General features: G+C 38.0%; 1 protein-coding gene across 1 annotated transcript in view; it reads right to left on the reverse strand.

The window, feature by feature from the left end:
- Positions 1–207: 207 nt before the first annotated feature.
- Positions 208–27201, reverse strand: part of PRDM6 (PR/SET domain 6) — a 76196-nt gene continuing 49202 nt past the window's right edge. Inside the window, exons 3-7 of the mRNA XM_075727026.1 lie at positions 24409–24536; positions 20592–20716; positions 17137–17479; positions 7380–7556; positions 208–322 (exon numbers count right to left, since the gene is read on the reverse strand). Of these exons, the coding sequence (XP_075583141.1) occupies positions 208–322; positions 7380–7556; positions 17137–17479; positions 20592–20716; positions 24409–24536 (888 nt within the window). The remainder of the gene's footprint in view (positions 323–7379; positions 7557–17136; positions 17480–20591; positions 20717–24408; positions 24537–27201) is intronic.

The following is a 27201-nucleotide window of genomic DNA, read 5'->3' on the forward strand; positions in this document are numbered from 1 at the left end:
CATCCCTAGTCATAAATAAATAATCTCTTTCCTGGTCTCACTTCTACGCCAGGATCAATATCTCTTAACATCTTACTTATTTTATTACTGCTTTTGGTTTTCTGGGACTGATTGAAAGTTGCTCAGAGGAAATCTTTGGTTTTGCTTAAGTGTCCGTGACATTTAATCATGACTTTCCTTGCAGTTTAATTCCAACCAGTCAATCAGTTAATCCACTTCAATTGATTCTGTGCTCTCTGTTATTGGCTTGCACTCATTGGGCATCCTCTGGTGTCGACTCAGCTGGGTGGCTTGTGTGAAGCTCCTCTCACACCTCTCGCACCTGGTGAAGGCAAGAGAGAAAATTGAGACCAGGGAGCTGCTCTGGGCTGGGGGGGGGGTGATGGGCTTTGTCTCATCCTGGCTAATCAGAACAGACACTCAAAAGTGGCTTCAGATTTTACTGGCTCAAGAGGTTTAATTGGTGGCTACTTCCAAGGCCTTGATGCCTATGATGGGACAAGGCCTGTCTGATTCAGAACAGAGGAATCTGTCAATAGACAGGGGGAAGGTGATTTCTCCAGAGAGGCCTGTCCTGCTGTAGCTCTGATCGCTGTCAGTTCAAATAGATAAAGAACAAAAAGAGATTTTTAGGAGTGAGCCATCAAAGAAGCAGCTTGTCTGCAGTTTTCTGCTCTGTAACCCCTAGGAGAAATTGATGACAAATAGAATTTCACCTTCTGCTAATTTAAAATCCACAATTGCCTATTGGAGGAAGAGAAATCAGAAAGCAGTGATCATTCAGTGCTAGAACAAGAGAAAACTCTTTGTTTATCTGCTCTGACTATGCAGTGGGATTCATTTTAAAGAGGCACATAGAGTTAATGCTTACTTAATTATCTGAAAACATTCACACAATTTGAGAAATCTGTGGGTTGAGCAAGAATTCATAACATTCACCAGTGTTTGCTTCACTGTCTTTTATGTCATCTCTCTTTCTACCCTGTCCTCTCTTTAGAGACCCATAATCTGCAACAAAAATAACTTGTGAACAAATGAACAAAGCCATTGAATTTTGGAGGGGATAGGATGGGTGTTATTGCTAGCTTGGAATGAATCCCCTATGTCTGCTCTGAAAGAGAATCTATTGTATTTAATATCCCAAATACTGCCGCCTTAATTTGCATTCTGAACACTAGATAAGGGTGTTTGATGAGTTGCAAATACGGATGCAGCCGATTCTTCTTGTATGGTGCTCGCTCCAAAAGCCACCTTTGATTTAATGGTGCTGTGTGATGTTTTATCTTCAAAGAAGATTATCATAAAAGCATCACTACGACGAATTCTTCACCTTCAAAGGAGAAGTGAGGAAAACAAAGGGCTCAGCTAATTCATATTCATCTTTCTCTCTTCACTGATGTGAATGATAGAAAGTGAACTGTCACTGATCTAGCTGCTTACAGAAAAAAAAAAAGAGAAAAGAAAGATATTTACACATACGCATAATTGTGGAATGTTCTTCACATTAGTAATTTTTAGGAAGAAAGTTCTGCTTTGGGAACATTTAGCACAGACATTACAGAATCATTCATCCAAGCTACTGTACCAATCTAAAATGTCAACACTTTTAAGTTGTGTTTCTTTGATTGTCTTTCATGGAATATTTTTAGCAGCCTGTTCCACTGTTAAAAACTGCACTGTGATCTTGACAAATGTAAAATGTCAGCTTTAATGTATCAGACCTATCAGCTCAATGAAAATAACTCAGAAGTATTGATTACTTAATGATTTTTGGGGTATTCATTAACGTCTATGTGCAGATCATCCACTCTCCAGAGCTCCTGAAGTGCTGATGACACATTAGTGTACTGCTGATTGTTTATTAGAAAACTGATTAGTTACTGGATTAGTGTGTCAAAATATACTACCTTTCATTGCCTGACAAACTTGCAAATTATTGTATTATTTTTATATACATATATATATATCTATCACAGAGGCATTAGAATCAATTTTAAGGCTGGGGGGTTACCTTAGTCTGCATGAGAAATTGCCATCTACTTGAACTTGATAGTTTTGTTATTTTGATGTCTACAAAGACAAGTGCTTTGCTTGCTGAGTAATAGGAGGCTTGGATCCTTGCCTAACCAAGCTGTAAGTGGTATAGTTGCAAAATAACCTACCAAATCAGGTGTGGCAGCACTGGCTTCTAAGTGCCTGGCCAAATAAATGAAATATACTATGTTGGGATGCCTAGGGGCCGTACGTGAATCAGAGAAAGACTATAATGTGATCAAAAGACAGAGTTACTCATTAAAACCGCTGGCCATGAAGCTGTGGCAGACCTCCTTACCCTTTCTGGAGCTTGCCTGGGAGGCTAGAGCTGGGCACCGCATTCACTCAGCACCTTGCATTGCTCTTGAAAGCATAGAACAAGGCTGACTGTATTCCTTAAAAATGCAAGTTCCTGTCCTTTATCCACAAGCTGCTTCTGCCATGAGAGTGCTCTAACTTCCTAGCTACAGGCTGTTCTGGGATACTTTCATACAGACACAGGAAAGGAGGATGCTAAAGAGAGATCAGAAAAGAATAAATCTCTTTCTACAAGCATTTGCCCTTTGGGCAGGAGGGATGTGGGTGCCAAGTGTTGCTGCAGGTTGTTGTCTGCACTATACAACCCTTGGGCAAAAGTCAGAATAAAGCCCCTGACAAAGCACCTAATTCCTCTGGCTTTCTCATGTACCCAGGTAACCTTCAGATAGTACGCAAGGTGCGTAGTATTTTCTAGGGTGTGGATGGTGTTTTCAGGACTATAATGTGGGATATATAAGTACCTGGCTTACAGGCAGGGAACTGTATTAGGCCCCTGACTCCTTTTTTCAATGTGGTCCAAGGAAGTTGTTGCCGGATACAAACTGATAGGAAAGATGAAGACAATAGTGTCACAGCAGTCAGCATAACTATCTCACAGTAGGTAGGAATGGGAGGAAAAGCAGGAATATTTTTTCTTTTGAATTATGATGTACTCTTTCCCTCTATCAACCATCCTTTCCTAGCCTGTCATAGCAGAATAATCACTCCAATGACCTGTGTCTATGAGACTGGTGAGGATGTGTGTGCATGTTTTTGCATGCATGTTTCTATACTACACACCACATGTGTTTAAGGTTGTGTTGGAAGGTTGAATAGTAGCCAAAACAGTCAGAAAGGAAAAAGGGCCCACCTCTCCTGCAACCACTCACACATCACCATGGGGCTGAGCCCAAGCCTGGCTACTAGACATACACCAAATTTTTGGTTAAGCCTCAAGTGTAGATACAAGTATTAGCAATAATGATACCTATTAACTGAGAGACCACTTAATTTTCACTTAAGTCACGTGATCGCATTTGAGAGTAATTTAAACAGCCCCTGACATGATGTAGATGCAAAAAAGCAATTTAAAAGACTTCACATAATTAGATGCTGTCAGTGGAAACTGGATCCATGTTATCTTTTTTTACAATGTGTGTATGCCTTCATTTTAATTGTAAGGAGCAATGCTGTACCACAACATTCAACCTCATCAAACATAAGACCTTCTACCACAAGGTTTCCCTGTGTGGTTTGCTTGGGTGGGGGTGGTAAACAAAACGGTTCTTAAATTCACAAAAAACATGAACTTCAATGGGGTTTGGATGTTTCTAAGGTACTGGGTTTTCTGAGTTTGGTTAGATAGCCCTCATGGTCACAGGTCTGCTTTTTTGCTTCACAGTGGTGTCAAAACATTGACACTGAGGATTACAGACAGGATTGGTCTAATTCCTAATTTTATGTCATCCTCTGTGAAAGGCTTTGAGTGAAAAAAATGCTGAAGGTCTGTTTTAGGAAAAAATATCTTCATTTGATATTTTCAAAATATAAATTTTAAAATTTCATTCAAGAATTGCATTTAACACTGAATTTTAAAATAATTGAAAGGGTCAGCACACCCACCCACCCACCCACCCCCAAAATAGGACAAAGCTGGGATGTCACTGCAGGTACAACATCTATATTCAACCTGAAATTAATGTTCCCCAGTTTTAAATTTCAGTAAGAAACAATGAAAGACACCTGGGTTATCCCAATCTGAAAGAATCTTTCTTCTAATTCTTTTGGTTGACTGCTGAATATTAGATGTTTGCATAACCCTGATTCTGCAGGCAAGTCCCTTGACTAATCTTTAGTTTTGCTGAACTGGAAGAGACTGGGCAGAAGAATTTAAGAAAACAGGGATGGCCAATAATTTTCCTTTTTCCCTTACCTTTTAATTTGCTTAAGAGCTTTGTTCCCAGACTAGCAGCCATAGTGGAGACTTCAGTAAGATAAGAATACACAAAAACTTTACAGTGGTGAGGCTGACTTGATAGCTTGTGATGACATGAAAAGAAATCCCTTCTAACTGGACCTGCGGTCCAGGCAATGCAGCTAAAGCTTTGACTACAGATAACCTCACTTAGCATTGTTATCTGTAATGAAAAGCAAATAGAAAAGTCTTCCACCATACATCCAAAGTTACCTACCTACAAAGAAAGTGCCTTCTCATAGAAAAAGTTTTTTAACCAATCACAGACTTCCTTTTAAATAACAATTAATTTGAAATATTTTAAAATGCTCTCACTCTATGTTCACTGTTTTTAAAACCACCTTCTGAAAATAATATGCATACAAACATACAGTTATTGTTTGACATTGCCTGCTCAATCCATGCACACTCTAATTTGTCCAAATAACGCTTACAAACAGAACTGCTTTACTGCGTTAGAAATAGTGAGATTGCATTCACGGTAGATGCAAGTTAACTGTCCAGTTGACTGCCTATTTTGACCTATGAAATTGAACTTAGTAATACCTTTAAAATTATGGCTGTTATTTTTAAAATAACTTAGCTAGAATTTAAGTAATTTGGCACTATTCATGCATGGTTGTTCTTGCTAAGAGTAAAAAATATTATCCAACAGAAGTATGTACATTAGCACAAATATAGACTTTTTTGAGGTACAGAAATGGACTCAGTGGACTTTTCCAGTTTGCACTTTTTTTGGTAAGAATACACTCAAAATCCCTTTGTAAACAAACATTTAAAACCTAAATTGTATGATCAAGAGACAGAAATCTTGTTTGTCCCATTTATGGTTCTTGTTTATTAGAACTTGTTGAGGTTTTTTCCTAAGTGTGCTTAACACTAGGTCTTGGATCCCTCCTTTTCAGAGGATCTAAATGGTGATGAGACACCAAGATGAGCTGCAGCTATCTCTTTTTCCTCCAGCAGAGAGGGTGGGTCAGTTTCTGGGTAAGTTTTCTGCCCCTCCTCTCTCAAATGCAAGCAGTCCTGCACGGGAGGCAAATCTGCCCTTTTGAACAGCTTGCAGGATCAGGGTGTATGTGTCCCCTTATCTGACTAGCAGGGTTGGGAAGATCTGCAGCTCCAGTTTTAGCTTCATGTGAAATTAATAGTCAGCTTACTGCAAATATTCCAACAAGTCTTCCAGAGAGAAATTGGTACTACTGTTTCTTCAGTTTAAGGAAGAAACTAAATAAAAATCTTACAAGCATGAAATTATGCCATACATCATACAGAAGCAGTACAAAGCATCCACATTTTTTGTTGCTCTGCCCTGCACCTTTAAGAATGGGCAGATACATCCCAGAATACTTAAATACTTCAGCATAAGAAGGGCAAAACAAACAAACAAATCCCAGACCACTGGTTAACTCTAGCACATACATTAAGCCCTTTCACAAATGATATTGTGCTGTAGTCAAGACCATTTTGGAAAAGGGCAAAAAATTACTAAACCAAGGGGGAAAAATAATGACTCTAAATGGGGCAAAATAGCAGATCTATTGGAAACATGACAAAAACAGGATGTTAAGGAAAAAAATTAAGTGGAGTCAACAAGGTTACACATAAGTAACACCTTAACATTAAAAGAAATCTATTTTCCATTTTGACCCGGAAACCTCTTCCATTAATTACTAAAATCTATTTACACAGCAACTAGATAAAATCAATCTGATTGCTCACACTATTTTTGGCTCACTTTCTATGGGCTCTGAGCATTCAACAGACTGGTTCTAGAGGAGTCGATGTTCAGATGCTCTCAGTTTCCGTGTTTTGCCACCTACAACACTATCCTAGCCATGATTTCTGGTATGCAAGCTCTTCTGTACTGGATATGCAGTATTTGGTTCCTGGCGCTGTCCCCTTGCCCCCAGCAGAGACATGTATGGAGGCCATGCTTCCTTTCAACCATATATGGAGGCAAAGCATCTCTACCGGTATCTCTACCGAGCTTGTTATGAGGGGTTCTGACAGGCCCCATGGCTGAGCATTCTTACATTAACCAGACCAAGAGCACAGTAGACCAAAAGTAGAAAAGACAGACAAATGGAGAAAAGTAGATGGAGGACAGACAGTTCTTGGAGAACTGGGAGAGATACACACCTTCTTCTACACTTATTCCCATTCCTCCTAGGAACATCAGGTAGCTTCCAAAAGAAGTGATATCAATACATTATACATTGATATCAATACAGTATTTTTCTTCCAAAGCAGATTGTTCCAGGTACAATATCCATAAAATTTGTGCCTATCGGTTCAGCAAAGACACAGACACAAATATGGAAAATTTGTATTCTGTTTTGGAGAACACCTCCTGTTAGGTAGGCAGAGTCTTGCACAGCAGAAGGTAAGATCCACCTGGATCAGCTGTGTTATGGCTGTAGGTGAGCACAGAGGGAAAATTTCTGAGAGGCAGGTGTGTGCTTGACTTTAGTTTCAGCAAACAGAAACTGCAGAAATAAGCAGAGTCTTTTTAATTTAATTAATTAAAAACTGTCTTGACCAGGTGACTTATTTTTTTCCCTTATACTTGGACACCTGAACACTGTCAATTTATTATTATGATCTCACCAAACTCATGCCACAAGCCAGAACTGCATTTTTTATACAGTGATTCTGACACATATTTCTCCCCCATATTTAACCAGGTCCAAATTAGCTTTTATGTGAAACTCCATCTACCTCAGCATATAGATATCAAAGAATCATACTAATGTTCTTACAGCATAGACTGTCCCAGTTTTGAGTGTCTTTTCAGCTATGGCTCCCTGGCAGCAGGTTGTCATTTAATTAAAACAGTCAAGTTCTCATCAGACAACAGAAGATTGCTCAGGGCTTGCAAGGCACCCCACAACAAGCCTGGTTTAATCCTGATTTTAGCCACTCCACTAATGGATTTATCTGGAGATCTGACTGTGGCTTTCAAGGGAACCTCTGCTGTGTGCTGGTATGGACCAGTGATGCTAGTGAATAGCAGTGATTCGTGTCCCTCTCTAATCTCAGCTGGCAAAGGCTGCTGGCTTCAAGTACTTACTTGAAGGGCTTTTCCCCAGTGTGTGTCCGGATGTGATTGTTGAGTGTTGTGGCACCGGCAAAGGCACGACCGCAGTAGCCACACTTGAAAGGCCTGTCGCTGGAGTGCGTAACTACATGGTTCCTCAGCTCTGAAGGTTGGGAGAAAGACTGGGAGCAGTGACCACACTGATAGGGCCTGCAATGGGAAAAAGAAACACCATGCCGTCAGTGCTTTCTATTGCCACGAACAGGAAACTATATGGGCAGGAACATCTGGTCTTCCTAGTGATTTCCAAAGAGAACTGCGGGTGCACTTCTCTAGGGCTTTCTTGGGAGACACATACCCAAAATTTCAAGACCACTTTAGCAAATGTGAAACGCTTGTGCAGGAACTGACTGAGAGTCTGTGGGCATCGTGCCACACAAAACATAATTCAGCAAGCTACTGAGCCTGCACTACACATCATATGCCTGCCTTATTTCCCCCAAACTCAACATGGTACTCCTCAGTCACAAAAAACTCCTCACACATCAGAGCTAAGAGATTGATGAAATCCTCTGTCTGCTTGTCTTACCTACAAATGCATGTCTGATTGTTATACCTATATCCTAGGTGGATTCTCTGACTGTTTGCAATTAAATTCTTCATATTGCTTTGGAGGAATCTAGGGGTTTTGCAATCACCTTTTTCAATGAGAAACATTGGAAAAAAAACCCACTATGCTACAATTACCTTTCTATTTTCTTACTGCTCTTGAAAACATTTGCTTTTAATAACACATTTCTCCCATCCAGACTGAAAATGCATTTTCTGTGATCTTGAAATGAAACACAGAACTTAGGTTTTCAACACCACAGTTTGTTAAAAACAGCATTAACAAACAAACAAAACTGACTGAGATGCTACAAATTCAGAATCATAACAAACAGACTGCAAACATAGAAAGAAAAGGATACAAGACAGCAAGGTGAGACAGGACTGCTGAAATCCAAATGCCATTGCTAACTAAAATAAAATGTAAAGAAACAATGTCTATACATTTCTGTTTGGTAAAAGTGATTTAATATCAACATCTTACAGATTTTTTTTTTCCGTTTCACATCTCATTTAAGTTAGTGACAGAGTCCTACATTCTCATCAGATTTTTGTTAAGAAAATTAAGAATTTTTCTAAAGGGATATTAATCATTTTTACCCTGCACAATGTTTTAAGGCACAGCTCTTGATGTCTGCATTTCTAGAGCCGATGGCCAACACCAACTTAATTGCTCCCTCTTTAATAAATGTGTATGTTTAAATGGCTAGAAACCAAAACTAAAGGGAAGGAGACAATGGTGACCAAGCATGTACAATTCAATTAAGTGCAAAATAAAGTGAACTATCTCATTTGTCAAGTGAACTGCTTAATTGTGGCTACTTGCATCACTGAACACAAATACTATTATTTTACAGTGCTTCAGAGCACTGAACCTTGATTGTAGAATTTTTTAGCTTGATTAATAGCTCAGTATTGGTCAATAACTCAATAGCTTACAATTTTAATTACTTACATTTGAAAATCTAACTGCTCTCCAACAAGCTTGAAAGAAATATATAAAAGCTGTGGAAAGGTTACTTAACCTAGATGGCATGGCCCTTAAAAATTACATTATTATATATGTAAAATACTATTTTAAGAAAAGAATAAGTACTGAATATCTCTTTCCCTTATTGGAAGACAAGTAGCAACATACCCAGTCTTCTCCTTTCTTGAAGTGCACAGTTAATTTGCATAGAAAATATTTATCAAACTTGACATGAAAATTCAAGTGCTGGTACAACAAAGATGATTTGTGAATGCAGACTTATTTGTTTGGGTATTTTCATATCAAACACTTTTAAGCAGAAAGAACACATTAAGATATTCTGTATCCAAGAAACATTGATTTTTTAATAGTGAAAGGGACCATTAACATCTATTAGCCCCTGGTTATCTATTTTTAACAGCTACCACAATAAATGATACAACACTACATAAAACTAATTAATCTTTTGTTTTTTTAAGAGTCGATGTGATTAATTTCGTACTGTGAAAAGTCACACCGTAACTTGTCTGTAAAGTCAAAATTCTAAACTGAACATTGTGATGCCAAGTAAAATGTTTTTACCCCCTACATTGACTCAAAAAAAAATTTCTTGTTTACAAAGGATATTAATGTATGTACTCAGAATACATTTCGCTGGCTGATGCTCAAGAAAAAGAGCCCTGTAAAAAATCACCTATTGTTAGATCACTTTGGTTTTTTTCCATTCTTCTATATCTTGGGAGAACAACTATTAAAGAAGTTACCCTTCTTTTTGCAGGCGATGCATTTCTCCACCTTATACACAGGCGATTCTGATTAATACTAAAATGGGCAGAAAAAGTAATTTTTTTCAAGCTAGATACATGGCACACATTAAACAAAGCTCATTTTAAAAAGAAAGCCTATAAATGCATTGACATACTGTGACAATTTAAAAATGCTGTATCTAATTTGCACAATTACAGATTCAAATATGCCACAACTTGACAACTTTTGGATACTACTATTTTTTCCAAGAGCAAAAAAAGTCATGCAATAAGTGTAAAAGTTATCATTTTGATCTCTGGTAATCATTTTACTGTGTTCAGAAATTTTTCTTGGCAGAAAATAAAATCAATATGTTGTTTTTAAAAACAATGAAAGTGGTGCGGAAGTACTGAACATGAGCAATGCTCGGTTCAGTGACTACATTGACATAGACAGAGCAGGGCTATCTTTGATGTAGCAGTTATGTCTTCTGCCACCACTTTGGTCTGCACTGGGACAATGAATTAAGATGGTGACCTCTTTATAGCAGAGGTTTGCAGACAGAAGGACCAGGGATATAGTGACAAAAATGGTTGTCTTCATATGCTGTATTTTCGAAGACGTGCTGCTAGACTGAATGCAGTCCCAGCCCAAAAAAACTCATTTCCATTGGAATAGCCGAGAACACATTGTACCTTCCTGAGCTTCAAGGTACCCTTGTGAATATTAGCCTAGCTGTGTCACAGTCCAGATGTGCGTTGATGCTCCAGAAAATTAATGTTCAAACAAAATGGATGTCAGTCACTTCATATGTGAAAGCATGTATAACTAAAATATTCCTTTGCAGATGTACAGACAGATTTGCAAGCATGAAAATAATCAGTTTGATGAAACAAGTGTACTAGGGCCTCAAAGTACATGCTGACTATATGAAGAATTTTTTTTCCAACAAAAATTTGTTCTCCAGCTATCATGTAGCAGAAACAACATAGTTTTGAATGTCTTCATCATTGCATTTTCTTCAAAGGATCTTGTAGGCCTTTCAGATGTAAATTGAGCCTGATCAAGATCTTCTCATATAGTATTTTTAAGTTACATTTAAGAACAGATAAACTGACGTATAGCAATGTGCAGATGAGAATGATGTGCTGACAGCCACCAAAAGCAGTTCTAATGTTTTTCATTAAACACGTAGCTACATATTTTTCTAGTTCTCTGTCTTCCTGTCTGAGCTTAAAGGAAGGAAATCTACTTACCTAGAAGCAAATTCTCCTGTTGGAAAAATTACACTGTTGTCATTAACCTCATGCACTATCTATCAGCTATCTAGATTTACTATCATGTAGAGTCCACCAGCTTTTTCTAGAGGCCCTAATCTTACAGTCCCTGACTATATGATGGCCCACTGTAGGAACACAGGCCACTTAAAGTGAAATTCAATAAGGGGCAACTGTAATGTAATAGTTTTCAAGTTTTGTAGTTATTCAGATTTTGAGCTTTTCCAAGTTTTTCAAGTTACATTTTCAAAATTAAATCAGTCAAAATATTTTTTGCTCCCTAATTTAGACAATCTCTTGAATGATTTTGCTGTTTGGTGATGTCCTTTCACATCTTACAATTTTCTCAACCTTTGTAGCTGATTTTTTCTGCGTGAAACTATATCATGTGTAAGACCAGCGCAAAACCTATGTTCCTCTCCGAGGCTTATTGAACCTCACCAAAGCTCGTGCTTTGTACAGGGGATGGGGATCCCTTAACATGTATAAAGCACGTTAAGGGATAGCAATAGAAAAATCCGTGCCTTTGCCCCTGGAATAGCTGCTGACAGACAACTGTACATTTAGATTGATTCTACTTAGATTTTCATTTGGCAAAACTGACATAGCCTTTAATTATTTGCCTTGTACTATTCCCTGCTAGAACAATACACTTTCCAGCCTCTGACTGCTAACTACATTCAGCCAATATTAACTTATTTTCTACATTGTAACTGATTAATGGTCTGAATTATTAGAATCCTGAAAAATCTTATAATTATTTTCCTCTGAATTTTAAAATTCTTTCCTTTATGATGAACAGGTTTCTCGTGAGGCTTCTTCAGAAGCGAATTTGCTGTTTTCAAGGGGCATGTAGAATCCTAGTGCAATCCTTAGAAGAGGAATTGCTTGTAATGGTGAGTTCCTGAATACCTGTAACTCTATCATTGAAACAGTGTCAGTTCAGGGAGACAAAATAGCACATTGCTGTCATTTTTCCCCCTTAGAAAAAGCTAGAAAAGCATCAGGTGAAAGAAGAGAGACTGACATGCGGTTGAAAGTGCTTTTCTCCTTAGCGAAGACTAAGAAGAAGTAAAAAATGAATGTGATTGATGTCAGGGTCTCAAAGCATGGGATGCAGGGCTCCATTGAACCCAGGGTAGGGTTTCATGATGTGATAGGGGGAACGCTGTCACACCACAGCCTCTGCAAAAAAATGAAAGCAGGGCATGTTGAAATGGGGCCAGCATCAGCTTTCAGGGACAGGCCTTCGTACAACACAGCATTAAGAGCACAGCTGCAGTCAGAGGAGTTAGGTCACAGTTGTCCTAATGGAAAGGTATTTTGGAGGGATGCCTTTTTCTAGCAAGTTGAACTAAGAAGCTGGAGAACAAAGTGACTTCTAAGGGTACTGTTAGCTTGCACACAGAAGCATGCCTAGCATCGGCATGGCCATGGGTGGGTTGCATTCACTACCTCTGGACTTTCGTTCCATCCCCTCCTGCCTTGGCATTCCCCTTAGGCGGCACAGCTGCTGCCCTGAGCACTGCAGGCACCACACAGCAGTGGGGATGGCAGAGCTGGACCCACTGGGAGTTCTGGGATTGTTTCTTACAAATGTTTATGGAGGAACTAGCAAAAGCAGAAAGTCAGTGGACTTGAAGTGTTTTCAAACTTCTGAAACTGTCAGGGAGAGGTGCTGCTGTGTACACCCTTTATTGTTACTAAGTGAGTACTGGGAGTTTGCAAACCTTTGTGAAAAGATTATGCAAGAAGAACCATTATATTCAGCATAATGTTTACTTTAATTGAGCAATATTTCATAGCCACTCTATAAATAGAAATAGTCAACTCTTGCTCACAAAATTTACTTTTTTTAGGTCTGTTTGGAAGATGTTTAAATTAATTAATGGACTTAGGGAAGAGATAAAGGTCAAAGACACAGAAAATGGGCTGAGCCATAATCTTAGAGAAAAGGATCTGTTAAACTGCCAACTTCAAGCTTCAAGCTCCTGTTTTTTAAAAAACCTCACAATTTAATACTGAGTTGCTACAGCAAAACATGAGTACAATAATATCTTTTGAGTAAACAAGAATTGTGAGGGCCAGATAACATCCACAATCTATCAGCCACAGACACACTTATAGAGTGGGTTTTCCTTCAGATTATCAGCTTAAATACATGGCAATCAATGAGAATATATATCATACAGATGTACATATTGTATATGAAGATGTGCCACAGACAGCTCTTGGGAACTGCAGCCATCTGCCTTCCCGCAACACCAATAGATCCTGAATCTGGTGATCATAGTGAGAAAGATGTCATTAAAAGAGACTGTGTCATTATCAGAAAAGTGGTTGCTGTTAAAAAAACAAAAACAAAAACAAAAACAAAAACAAAAACAAAAACAAAACCCAACCTGCTCCAAAAATGGTTCACTGTGATCAAAGGCTTTTGGTTACCTCTTTGTGCAGGCCCCCGAAATAGGATTGTTGGGAATTTCTGCAGGAGGGCGAGGAAAAAAACTAAAAGCAAAACCAAAAATAAAAAAAGAAGAGCAAATAGATTTCTGACTTCTGCTTCAAGGAATAGTTGCTCAAACTGCTGCTATCTGGACAAGGCTTAAAAAAAGTCCCAAAGGCTCAGAAAATCGCAGAATTCAAATCTTGATGGATTTAAGTCTTCACCTCCCACACCCACTCCAATCCCAACTACCATTAAGTTCAAAGAGAAATCCTGTAAAATATAACAAGCTAAAAAAATCTCAGTGGAAAGGGAGAAGTAAATTATAAGTAAACCAGTAAATAATTTATAGTTAATTTTAATTTAAATTAAAACCTTAATCTTAATCTAAAACAACAGAGTAGATGATTTTAATAATTCTCCCTATTTTGGATTCATCATTTTTAAAAATTATTTTTATTTATTAAATCATCTGCCTGTTAAATAGGACCATTTCTTTCTTATTGCTTAACTCAATTAAGTATATTTTGGCCTTTTTTATACCTACTCTTATGTTTTCTGAATCTAAGTGGTTTTAAAGTAATTTCTCTTTTTGAATTTCTCAAGTAGTCTGCTCTTCTCAAATTTCAGCCCATGAACGGGACTCCTGTATAGATTCAAAGACTTTTCCCCTGCACCTCATGCTGTAGGTAATCAGCGTTGTTGAAAAACAAATACAAAGCCAGAACAGATAGTCTAAAGCCATTTCCTAGAGAAGGCAGCCCCTGCTGCTTCAGTCACATCAAAGATATAGTGGTTGGTGTGCTCACAAATTGCTGACAATAAATGGGGAGCTGTTTATCAGCTGGAGTGGTGCTGCAGATATTGTTGAGAAAATACAAACCAGAGAGTTGCACCCAGTACTTCAGGCTGGCAGGCAGGTATTCTTTCACAAATGATACCTTATTTTCTTGTCTCCTGGAAATTTTGTAAAACACTTCAGGAATTTTTCATCTGAAGAAATGCAGTACGTTTAAGAAATGAAAGACAACTCTTTTCCAGCCACTGTGTCACTAAATAGCTGGTCTACTGGTACCTGCTAAAAGACAAAAAGCTGCCGGTGATGTAAGCTCAGCCTGTAAGGATTTCTAACCAGGGATATGAGAACACAGATCGTAGGGCAGTTATGATCTGCAGTAACTATTATTCTGGTAATTTCAAACACCGAATGAACGGCAGTGAGCTTAAACAGATTCATGTGACTGACGTCCCACGTAACACTCTAAAGAAGACCTGTTGGGAAATGCTTTTACAGCAGTTACGTTGATGGCACACCTCACAGGAACAAAGAAGGCATTACAAAACTGGCCTCCGCAAGGAGTCTGCACAATTTATTTAATGAAAACATAGAGATGTAAGCCAGTTTTCAGTACACAGGGAACACAGGTGTCACAGAACAGAGTACTGCAGTATCTAGTATTTATGCGACCTTTGTTGCATACACTTAGGATTGATCCTAAGTGTATCTTGCAACCTTATTAAAGTTTTATGCTTTCTGTATAACACAAGAGAAAAAGTTTCTTAAGAACAGGATTCACAAAACCCAACAAGCCAAAAGAGGAAATCAGCTAAGATAGCCAGTATCAATATTGAGAAAAAGGCGTTAGCTATTATGTTTTGAATCTTCCTGAAAGCTTCCAGGATTCAACACTTACAACTCAGAGTCTTCACTTACCTCCCCTCCACCCCAATCCTCCCCAAATCTGCTGAGTCCTTTCTGAAGTCACCCTTTGCTCTTTTTGTTCCTGGAGGACCCAGCTTGTCTTCTGAGCCAGATAATTTTCCTACTATGCTGTAGCATGTTCTAAGCTAAAAATGCCCTACACTTTCTTGTTGAAGCTGTTCTGCATGGAGAAATTAGGTAGGCACAGAAGAGACAAAACAGTAAAACGTCATGGATCAGTAACCTACTAATGAGGATGTTCACCTCTTGGGGGAAGACTTAAAATCTGGCCTGTGTCTCAGGCAATATTTAACACAAGATACTTAGGAGAAAATAAATAACAATAAATACAAAGAAAAAAAAAATCAAATCTCTCACCTCCAAGATGACAGACCTCATTGTAGGATAGACTTGTCCTCATTTTCTCCCTGGCAAAATGAATATTTAACTATCTGTTTGAATGCAGAATAGCCCCATTAGGAGAGACTCTTTTTGCATTAACTATTAACTGCAGTTTGGTTCTTCATAAAGGAAGACACAGGTTCAAGTGAAGGAAAGGATGAAATCTAGGTGTCACACCTGGTTGGGTGGATCACTGAAAAAGTATGTGGAGGAGCCTCACAACATACCTCTTCTAGACTCCCTGATGCAGCACTTTATGCTTTACAGTATGCTTAGGATACTTTAATGTTGGAAACACGAGAGTCCATGAAACTTAGGGGAGTGGACCTTTCAGGACCTATATTCTACATTGAGGGACTTAAATTGACAGTTGTGTCCTACAGCTTCCTTAGCATGCCATTTGTTTCTGCTAAGGCCAGCATAAAATTCAGAAAATGTTGAAAGTGCTTGTTTGCATTCACAATATTATCAACTCTTTAAGTGTTATGAAGATTTCCACAGAATCTATTTTGCCCCTAGCATGCTTGACATTTCTTCCTGGAAAACCAGATTTATGCTCCAGTATCTCCATACCCACAGAATCACACAAGCATGTGTACATGTAGATAACCACGTACACAAAGAGACATAGACAAGCACACAAACACATGCACAGACTCACTGTTGAGTATGTTTTGGTAGTGTTTTTGTTAAATGTAGTTCACAATTAAATGCTGCTTTTAGAACAACCTTCCAGGGATTCAGCTGTTCTGTTCAAACCTTCTTCACAGCTGAAGAAGAGACAAAATATGGGCAGCCTTTTTTATTGAATTAATTTGATTTTTGTCTTTTGTCCTGCCAGCTATCAAAATTGTCAAATAAACCAGCTTTGATTAATAAATAATGGTTCCATTATATTTACTGTGCCACCGGTCAGAGTACCTGAAATTTTAATTCACTTGTTCAGCTAAATTTCATCCTCAGTTCACAGCCATAAAATTCTGTATTGACAAACTTTCAAACCAACTTTGACTCTGAGGTATCTAGTCAACATTTTTCTTCTGTGTGGATATTAGTTTATTGAATAAGTGGCATCTGTTTTCCTCCACATCACTAGTGGAGTAGGTATTTCCTTTTGACAGCTTTGCACGATTTATGGGTTTGCATGCTCTGAAGAAAAATAGTACTAAGCAAAAAATTCCAATTCATTACCTCTTAGTACTTAATTAAGTTCATACACATTGCACACTATAGGTGAACCCTGAAATGACTGTGACAGCCACTGAGCAGCAAGTTAGATTATCTTTGGAAGACAGAGAGACTTTTAATTATCTTGACCTCATTTTTCCATCTATGATATTAATAAATTTTCCTTCTATTTTGTTGCCTCCATCAGATGTACCAAACCATTCTGAAAACAAGATTATATCCTTAGCTATTTCCTTTTATCTGCACATTTAGGCACCAAATGTTTTTACAAATAGTGAAGTCAAGCAATGGTTTTTATCGGCTTACTTCACACAGCTGCAGATGAATTATGTCGTACAGGCTCCTCCTAATAATGGTTTGTTTTTGGAAATGATAACAGCTTGATAAAAGAAGAAAGCAGTGGATCTGGCTATCAGTAGATACAGAAATAAAGAGAGCCTGGGCTTTACCTGTCAGGATTCTGCGTACACACATGCATCTGTAAGAGGATCCGCTGGGTGAAAGTCTTAAAGCATTGCCCACATTTCCAAAGATGCCAGTCACTGAACTCAGAATTTAGTTGGCTTGTTGAAGTTGGGCTTGCAAGAACTCGTTGGTTTTTGACACTGATCTGGTTAAATCCTGACTCGATGGACCCAGACTTATCCAGGAGAGAAAAATTTCTGCTACACGGAGTCTGTGGAAATACTATGGATCGCTGTGGAGTGGCAGGGGATAGTTTGCTACTTTTATTAAATGGCTGTAGGGTGTCTTGTCTGGACATGGCCTCCATTACAGTCGAAGGGACATTCACTGGGAGAAAACAAGAAAAGTAAATAAGATCCTTTTTATGCCTTTTTAAAACTAATACAGTGTGGGAGACACCAAAAAAATACCAACATCCATTTTCTTGACACTAGAATTAAACACCTTATTTTAACAATGCACAAAAAAATGGGCTTGAATGACACAGTGATCTGAATGGATGATGCTGATCCTGTGACACTGAAATGAAAACTCATGCAAAGGGGTGTCTGAGAGTGAAAAGACTCAGAGAGGCCTGACTGTGATATACATTTATTGCACAACGGGATTATCGTCTGAAAGAAAATGCTGCTGTACTTGTGATACCCTGACTCTGCATGTTGCAGTCAGCATGTCCAATTGCTATATCACAGACAAGCATGGATTTTGAGATTATGGGGAAAAAAATCCTTGCTCAGACACTCCTTGAGATACAACAGGGTTTAAATATCGCAGCAATAGTTCCCTTATCCTGTTAAAGGGCAGCCACTAAGGATATTATAGTATTACATTTCACAAATAGTCACACAGCCAATACAATACAAAGCCAGTGACTTCACCATGACTCATATAATTAAAGCTAACAGCAGTTAGATCACCATGAGACAATGCACAGTATAGACAGAGATATCTTTGTGCATCAATTTCCCACCTACAAAATAGGAACAAAAATTGTTTCTAGTCCCATAAATGTCTTATCATCATCAATTAACTATGGCTTATGAGATATTTCAGCAACAAATGCAATATACACGGTTCTCACAAAGAAGTGATTTAATACTGAATTTGGATTTTGCATGATAAGGAAGGCTGGAGGTCAAACATATAGAAGAAAGTTGAACAGCTGCCTCACTCCTTGAGTACCATCTAGATCATGCAGTGAATGAAGCAAGGGTCCTATGGAAAAAGGGGGTCAGCTCATGCAAGATTGTATCACAATGCAAAACCAAGCATAATTTAGGCCACCTAGACCTCGTACCTTCTCATGTGTTCTAGTTTTGGCATGCTCAGCCTCATGAGATTAATATTTTAATGGAGATCTTTTAATGAAATATGTTGAATGCATATGTCTGTGTACATATTCACACATTTTGTTACTGTCACAAAGTGTTTATATGTATATATCCACATGTAGGTACATAGCACCTACTAAACAGGTGATTAGAAACTGCAACTCTGTTTAAGTAAATCATGATGACAGGTTTCTAAGAGCAAATACAAGAATTAAATTTCAGTTGTGAGCTGGAATCATCCAACATAATTTACTATACAATAAAAATGTAATGCAAACTAATGTTTTGGTAATACCTTAAATAATGCCAGTTACTTCACAGAGTTATGTTTTAATATCTTCCAGCAATCATAATAACTCTAATATTATAATATTACATGCTATTTAATTTATGTAGGTTGAGGTCCTTCCTAGACTTTTGTTTTCTGGAGTATCTAAGGTCCTGATTTCTAAGTAGAGTTACACCCAGGGGGCTGTCTATCACAAGTTTCCAGACATATAACACATCTTCTATGTCTCTCTTCAGTACAATGGGCAATTTGTATACTTCCATTTTGCCCCAACATTCTCACACAAGAAATAGTTGTTTTTTTTTTTTTTTTTTAAAATGTATTCATAAAAGTCCACAGAAGCAATAAGATCAGGATAATAAAGACCTAAGGAATATAGGCAGAGTTACTGGGTAAAAATACCTCTGTGCAGAAGATAAGCAGAAGGTCTACTCTGAGGGGTTAAGTGACACTTAAGTCATATACCAGCCTGCAGTTGGCTCCATGCTTGGAGATTAATTTCATCTACTCATGCCAGTCTCTCTGTGGATGAAACTCTGGTTTCTCTCACAGCAAAATAGCAAGTCAGAATATTTGGAGATTTTAACCATAGTTCTTTGCTTTTCAACTAAGGTTTTGTAAGCTTCAGCTCATGAAAGAAAAAATAATATTTCTATATTGTACACTGCAGAGCATGAGTTTTATCAGCAAACATTACTGCCAGTAATTAAATTTCTTTTAAACTTTTCTCAAGCCCAACAGATTTGAAAACTTAAGATGAAAAAAGATGTTTATTTTTGACAGTTTAATCCCTGCTATCTTGCTGTTTTATTGCCGCTTGGTTCAGTATTTAAGTTGCTACGACACACAAGTTCATCCTAGCATTGCTGTTTAAGTATCCAAGTACTTGACACAAAAAATACATCTTGTATGCAATTGATTAAGCATGGCCAGCCACAGGGTTACTTTAGACCAAAGTCAATCAGCCATTCATTACTGGCTTCTTCCACAATGTAGATACACAGAGTTGTCAAAATGGAAGGGAGGTCTTTGATGCAAGCTCTAATCAAGTTCCATACACAAACAGTGAAACTGAAGGGCATGCGTGGATCACCCATTCCCATTACAGACAAAGGTATCCTGCACTAGGTTGCACTGGGTCTGTGTTGTAAGTAAGTTACATGCTTAATTTTGTGATGATTGCTAGCAAACTAAAAGTAAAATATTGAGAAGGGGTAGAAGAATGGATGGAAATGGGGATGGGGCAGGATGGAATGGAAGTTCCTTGTCATTTCAGGCTGCTTACGCTCAAGCTGTATTTAGAGAGGCTAGCTTTTTTATTTTACCCACAAGGATCTCATCTCTACAATCAGTGAGACAAAGCTTTTCTCAGCTTACTCAGTGGTAATAGAATGAAGAACTAACAGAGGCCTTGTAGACCTGCAATGCATTACTGTTTTGGCAAGACAGTCTCTTCTGACAGGTCTGATAACAATGGAGAGGGCCAAGCAAATTGGTTAAGAACAGACTAGGAATGAATCACAAGGAAGAGTGATTCTACACACTACCAAGCTATGTGGAGCTGCCATAGTGGGAAATTTGCTATTTAATTGCACAACCTGCACACTTCCAAACACCACTGTTGATCTAGGTAACCATACCATGGTTTTGCATGGCTTAAGTGTATCAGCTTCAAGGTTTTATTTTGTATACATCAAGCTTACCTTAGATATATAACCATTTTCATTTACTATGTCTTAAAACTCTCTAAGGATATAGCTGATTAGGTATGAAACAGGAATTCCGGCTTATGCAGGCAGAAATGCAAGGAAGAACTTACAATTTTCATCTTGTGCAATGCACTGGAGAGGGATTCCAAAGAAAGATGTGTAGCTGTCATTGTACCACACCAACAGCTCAGTGCCCCTGGGGATATCTATACAAGCCCGGTAGAATATATTTGACCTGATCAAGAGAAAAAGAAAAAAAAATGCCTACTTTAGGAATAGAGCATGCCCCTCTTATCATACACAGTATCACAGTAGAAATCCATTGTTTTGGAAGCATTTCTGCAGGTAACTAAATTAATAACTTACTGATTATTTTAAACCCAAATCTATCATCAGGGCAGATGATACTTTGTTCCTGTAGCACAGGGTAACAAAGAGCTTACAGGCACTTTGTACCTAGCATATTTTAAAGTCTAAGATTTTACGAGCACCAAGATTTTATGAAAAGATTGATATTTTCTTGCAATGTTCCTTTTAAAGTGATTTTAGAAATTACGTATTTTGCTAACACAGTACAAGCATCAGAGTGGTTCCCAGAGTTAGGTAAGTTCAGCCATTTAAACAGCTTTGCATTTGTCATCTAAGATAAAGCTAACATATTTTAGGGGTAAATAGACAACAACTCTTTTATTTGAATAAGTGTTTTCAGCAAGAGGTTTGAAGTAGCATGATGTGGCCTTTCATTACAGTAATATACCACCAAAAAGAGAGATATTGGATTGCTGAGTAAAATAGACAGGGAAATAAAATTGGGGTTAATCTGAACATACAAACACAAAAACCTTCCCCAGTATCAAACATGAGGGTAACATTAATGATCCTTCAGTAAGTATAAATTAGTGTTACTGTAAATGTGATATCACATCGCTCTGTGGGAAAAGACTGTGGATATTCCTATACCACTGAACTGGGAGTTGAGGGAAAAAAGGGAAAAAAAAACTAGAGTCTCCACCACAAAAACAAGAGCCTTATCCTGGTCTTGCACTGATGTAAATAGCTTCAGAGTGGTACTTCTACAGTTAACAGATTTACATGGGGGCAAAAACTATGTAAGATTAGAATCAGGCACAAGATAAAATAAAAATGTTATCAGTTTGTAGTGGCTTTTCCCTTAGGCTTCATATGGAACAGTAAAACACACTCCTGTGAGATGGATAGAAATTCAATATATACAAGAATAACACTCCACTCTCGCTGAAGGATTACATACCAAAATGATACAGTCAAAGTACCAAGAAATGACCATTTTTTATAACAGCTTATGTAAGGCAGAAAAACATCTATAGACCAAAAAAAACCCGTCAGGCCTCAACCGGTTTTCTGAGTGAAGAATTGCTACAAACGTTAGCCTGAAGTTCAAGATAAAAGTGTTTAGGGTTGGTAGGCTTTAAATTTAGACTTTCTGTAAAGAATTGGCTGTAGCAATGCAATTTGTTCCTTGTATAACACTGCAGACATAAGGAGAATCCTTTACCACATTTTTCATGGCAGTGAGATATGCACTTGTCAACATATTTTGTCACCGCAAAGTGGCTCTTGGCAACAGGATCATAAAGATCAATAAAAAAGTGCAGATTCTCAATATTTTACTAGCAGCTGCAAAAATTTCATTTATCTTGTTATTTTCCTCGCTTACTGCCACCCTGTCTCAGGAGGGCACTGCTAGCTAAGCAGAACCATTTTCCTACCCTTCTATGCATATCTGACAAAAACTTTCCCCTTTGTGTCTCCCCCTCTCTCCTCCTCTCCTCCGTCTCTTTCTTCCCAGAGCTGCGCATTTTGTTAATTCTTTCCACTGTTACATTAAAATGAAAATTGGAGCCATGCTATAAATTACCAGCATCCCCTAACTTGAGAAAAATTGAGTCTACTTTGTACTTCACCCTTGTAACATTTCATCTCTCAGTTTGGCTTCCCTTAACATAAACACAGCAGCCCAGCAAATGAATGTGCTAAAACCAAATGACACACTTTGCCGCTGAAAGAGCAGAACTGTTTTTGAGCAATGGGTGGTCTGTGAGGCTTGGAGTAGGCAGGGAAAAAAAAGTGTAAGCGTACACCGTCCCTTACAAGTGTGCAGAGCTTCCAAAACTCGCAGAAATCTCTGCATGCTGAAGTACATCAAAGGGATTTTTCCCTTTTTGGATAATATTTCCTTTGCTGACATGTATTTAGTATTGTGGTTGGATGACTCATAAAGATAGCTTCATGGCGTCCCAACGCAGTTGAAGCAGAACACATGCCAACAAACATTATTGTCAGCCTCAAAATAAAAACAAAACGTTCAGCTAAGGGTCAATCAATCAAGAGCACTTTGAAGAAAATTCCATTTAGATATTACAAATCATAACAGAATGAATTTAAACCAGCTGACTTTCTGTGAGGAGGACATCCATGTACAATAAAAATTAGGCCGGTTTTTCAGTGTCCAACTTTTCTATTTTCTTACACTTGGATGCAGTCACTGGTGATGGATGCCAGTTTTTTAAATTGTGTTTTTGTAGTTCATTTTATAAAGATCTGAAGTAATCGAAAACAGATCAACAGAGGGAACTCTAAGCAAAAACTCCATCATGAAAGGAGAGTTGTAAAATCCACTTAATATTGACAGATGTGTAATGACTTTCTCATGCTCACTTTTCATTTAGGTTTGTCATCTATGTATATGTACGCATATACATTTTTTTCTTATTTTTATATATATATGTGCGTGCACACACCACCACACTGAGAAATAGTTCACAAGATACCTACAAAAATACTCTTTCATCACAGAAATCTTTATTCATTATCCAGTGTGTTTATTTAAAATCCAATGGGGTTTTAGCTATAGATATCAGATATTTAAGGGTATAATAAAAGATTTGTACTGTATAAATAGGATTGTTATTTTTTTTAACTGCGGCATTATTTAGTCAACTGGACAGAGAATAAAAAAGCTGAAAATGGAATTGAGCAATTTTACCATTGTTAAATTGGAACCCTATGGGATAATCAAACTTTATATATATTTCATTTTAGCTTGCTTTTGTATGTTTTATTTTTAATTTTAAAGGTACTTTAAATAAGTTTAAGATTCTTCCTAAAGAAAAGAATCTCCACTCTCTAAAACAACTAGCCAAAATCAGGATTGCTCACTGTGACTGGCAAGCCTGGGGCATTCTTTGATGTGCTTCCTTCCACGTTTAATAAGGCCAAGCAGTTGCTTCTGATTCTGAGGCAAAAGGTTTGTTTATAGCTGAGATCATGTATTTATGTAATGCATCGTCTGGGCTTTCTGGATCTGTTAGCAAGTACAAAGTAAAATGCACCATAATTTCTTTACACTTTTCTTCACATTTTGACCTTCTCTAGCCAGCGATGTAAGAGGCACAAGCACTAGCAATGTTGGCTAGCAGGTGCACTCAACCTATAAGCTTTAGATGTATATGTGTCTCATGACTGACTCTCAGAAAGCCTTTGGGTTCAAAACTCCTCTCCTGCCATTTTTCCCCTTCCTCTAGCACATGCATCTTTATTAAGGGCAGAAGATTACTTGTGTTGTCTTGCTTCTGATGAGACCATTGAAAAACGTGCAGAGGGCTCTGTGCAGCGTAGTGGTCACATGAACGACACAGGGCTGTACTTGTTCCCAGGAGCTCCAGGTCTAGCACGCTTACGACAATGGCCTTCAGCTCAGAGCAGCCAAGGTTAAACCCATCCTCACTACACTCTGCAGCTTTTGTATTGCCCCGAATGAGCACATTCACAAAAGCCCTGCTACTGTCTTTGCAATCAAAGGCAATAGTACTGGTGACAGTTACAGTCTGACTTTTCACTAAAAACATTTTCACTTTGTTGCATTGGGTAAGTCAAAACACACTTTACCTGTATTGAACCACTGTTAAGTTCTGTTCCCCGCAGTGCCTCGCACATCGGATATACCTCATCCAGCTTGACTTACTGGGTTCTCCACCATCAATAAAGTGCTGCAGTGTCCCATCTTGGTCATATATCTGGGGGAGATGTCACAAGGTCAAGTGGTTAGAACAAATCATCTGCAATCATTTTCACTGCTTTGCTGGTGTCTCTCTGTGCCTTTTCCAGGAATTTATTGCCATGAGATTTGTCATGCGTACTGATGCTCTTAGAAATCTACATGGAACAGCAGAAAAGTGTTTTGGGGGATGCAAGTTTATCATGTTTCTTTTATCAAGCCAATCTTTTTGTATGAAACATATTTGTGGTGTCTCAAAGATGTGACCATGTTTCCCAAAGAATATTTAACCTATTTTGACAGGCTGGCCTTAAACAATGAACTGCCAGATAAACAAGAAAATCTGGATGTAAAGCCTGCATTGAAATGGCTGGAACATCTGAGCAAGGGGCAGTAGTAATCCGTAAACAAGTATCCCTTCCTTCACATCTCAGTTGCAGCAAGAGCATGTACTTCAGCAACCTCACATGATACATTAGGGAGTTGTAGGATTCATAATACCAAAACAAATGAGACTAGAAGGAAAAAGAGAGTTGGAGATTACTTTAGAAGCTCCCTTGAGACATATAATTTTTGGAAGTAGTAAATGAGAAATCAGTCCTGAGGGAATCATGGTTTTCCTAAACATGACATCCTTGCTAAGGACATGAGAACCAGTTCGGGTAATTTAGAAAAAGAAAGTATTATGGCTCTATTCTGCACTGGATGCTCCCTCTAAAGTTGAAGAATTAATTTGCTCTGGAGCCTCTGAAATGAAAAGATACATGTTTCTTGCATACCTGACCTTCTGACTGCTTAAAAAATGTTATCTAGGAAGTGCTAATCCTAGTAAAAGTGCATGGTCTCACAAGATTTTTACCTGTTACACAATTACTTTGTTAAATTTCAGAAATGCATCTGAACATTTAGGTGCTTATCTGAAGCAAACCTGATCTTCAGATCTTTTGACCCTCCACTGACACCATTTGTTTTAATAATCCTACCCCAAAAATGTTATGCCTTTTGAAATTGTATGAGCCTAAATTGATGTGTTCTTGAAAGTATTAATTCTGCTAATTAAAGAGGAAGCAAATTTATTGCATTGGATTGAACATTTCTAGAGCAAGCAAATTAACAATCGTGCATTTCTGTTTCAATATGAAGAGAAAAATCTCAGAAATTATGTGACTATATTCAATATTTCTGATTTATTAAAAGAGTGTTTCCTACAATGCACACAAAACATAAACATGAATCAGAATGTAGTTCTTTACTCCACCACATGAGAGTCTCAAATTCAGGAGCCAGCCTTGCCTTTGCTTTTGACCAAGAGGGACTCTGAGTAATCAGGAACAAAATAACCATTGCTGGAGCATGAGAGACAGAGAAATCAAGTGTCTACAGAGATCCTTATCATTTGTTCCTGTGTGCCTGTGACAAAGACCAGGTGGAACCTGGCCAGATGCTCATGGGTTGGAGAAGCAAGATGCTTCAGAGGCAAACATGTACTCCAATACTGGGGATTTCGTGGGTTTTTTTTTATATATGGTAGCTTTTTGATTATCAGCAAGGACCTATTCTTATGTAAACATGTTACTCTATGTTGGACATATGAGCAAAATATGCTAACCAATAAAAATCTGTAGTGGAAATGGAAAAGTTTTACAGGAAATCAGCCCACAAAAAGGAAGAGAAGGAAAAATTAATGCCTAACAGTGTTTGGCTGGGACTTTTTAAGCAATATCTATCCAGACAATCTCAGCACAGTGTTTATTATCTATTCATTTGCATGATTCTTACGAACATAATAATATATGGCTTAACATGAGGCAAAAATGATCCCCATAAATAAAGAGCTGATAGCTTCCTAATCCCCAGATGATATGAAACAGGAAAGACAAAGATGACTGCCATAATCGGTACTGACAGCCATACCTGGACACACAGGGACCTACTCAGAACTTTGTGTATATGGACAGTCATGAGCTGACATGAGAAATTAAAACCTGCCATGAAAATGCAGGACTGGAGCTTTCTCAGGCCTTGGCTTGGAGTAGGAAGGACTGCTCTACAAGCAAGACTAAATATTCTCATATGCTTTATTCTTGCAACTACTGATGCATCAGTGACACTATGCCCTCCTTTCCTAGGGGGATATTACTGACATTGCAAATAAACCTGCATAGTCAGAACCTATCCCACAGCATTCTTAGCCCTGTTCTTACAGGAATGAAAATCCAGCTGCAAGGAAGCAGAAACCCTAACCTTAGAAGTGAAATAGCAACACTGCATTGTATCTGTTTATTTGTCAGATTGCATAATACAGGTTAAAATGTGAAAAAACTTAACTGATATGGTTATTATTATTCATATTACCAGTTCTTAGTAATTTTACAATTGCCTAAATCTGGCAACCACTACATAATTGCCTGAAGAAACCATCACAAGGAAGCAAACCATGACCTGCCATAACACAGGAAAAGCAAACCTGTAGCATAAGTTGCAAACCCAGACATTATAGCAAACTATATGGATATACATATTCACCTGCATCTGTATTACATCCACATGTGTACTAAAATACTCATCTATTCAAAAAACTACTGCAGAATCCTGTGATAAACTCATTTTACTGAAAATCTTTTACTATCTCACTAGATCACTACCTCCATCTATGCTGGCATAACTTTTTAACACATTGCAAG

Source organism: Pelecanus crispus, chromosome Z (genome assembly GCF_030463565.1).
Source record: "Pelecanus crispus isolate bPelCri1 chromosome Z, bPelCri1.pri, whole genome shotgun sequence".
NCBI lineage: Eukaryota > Metazoa > Chordata > Aves > Pelecaniformes > Pelecanidae > Pelecanus > Pelecanus crispus.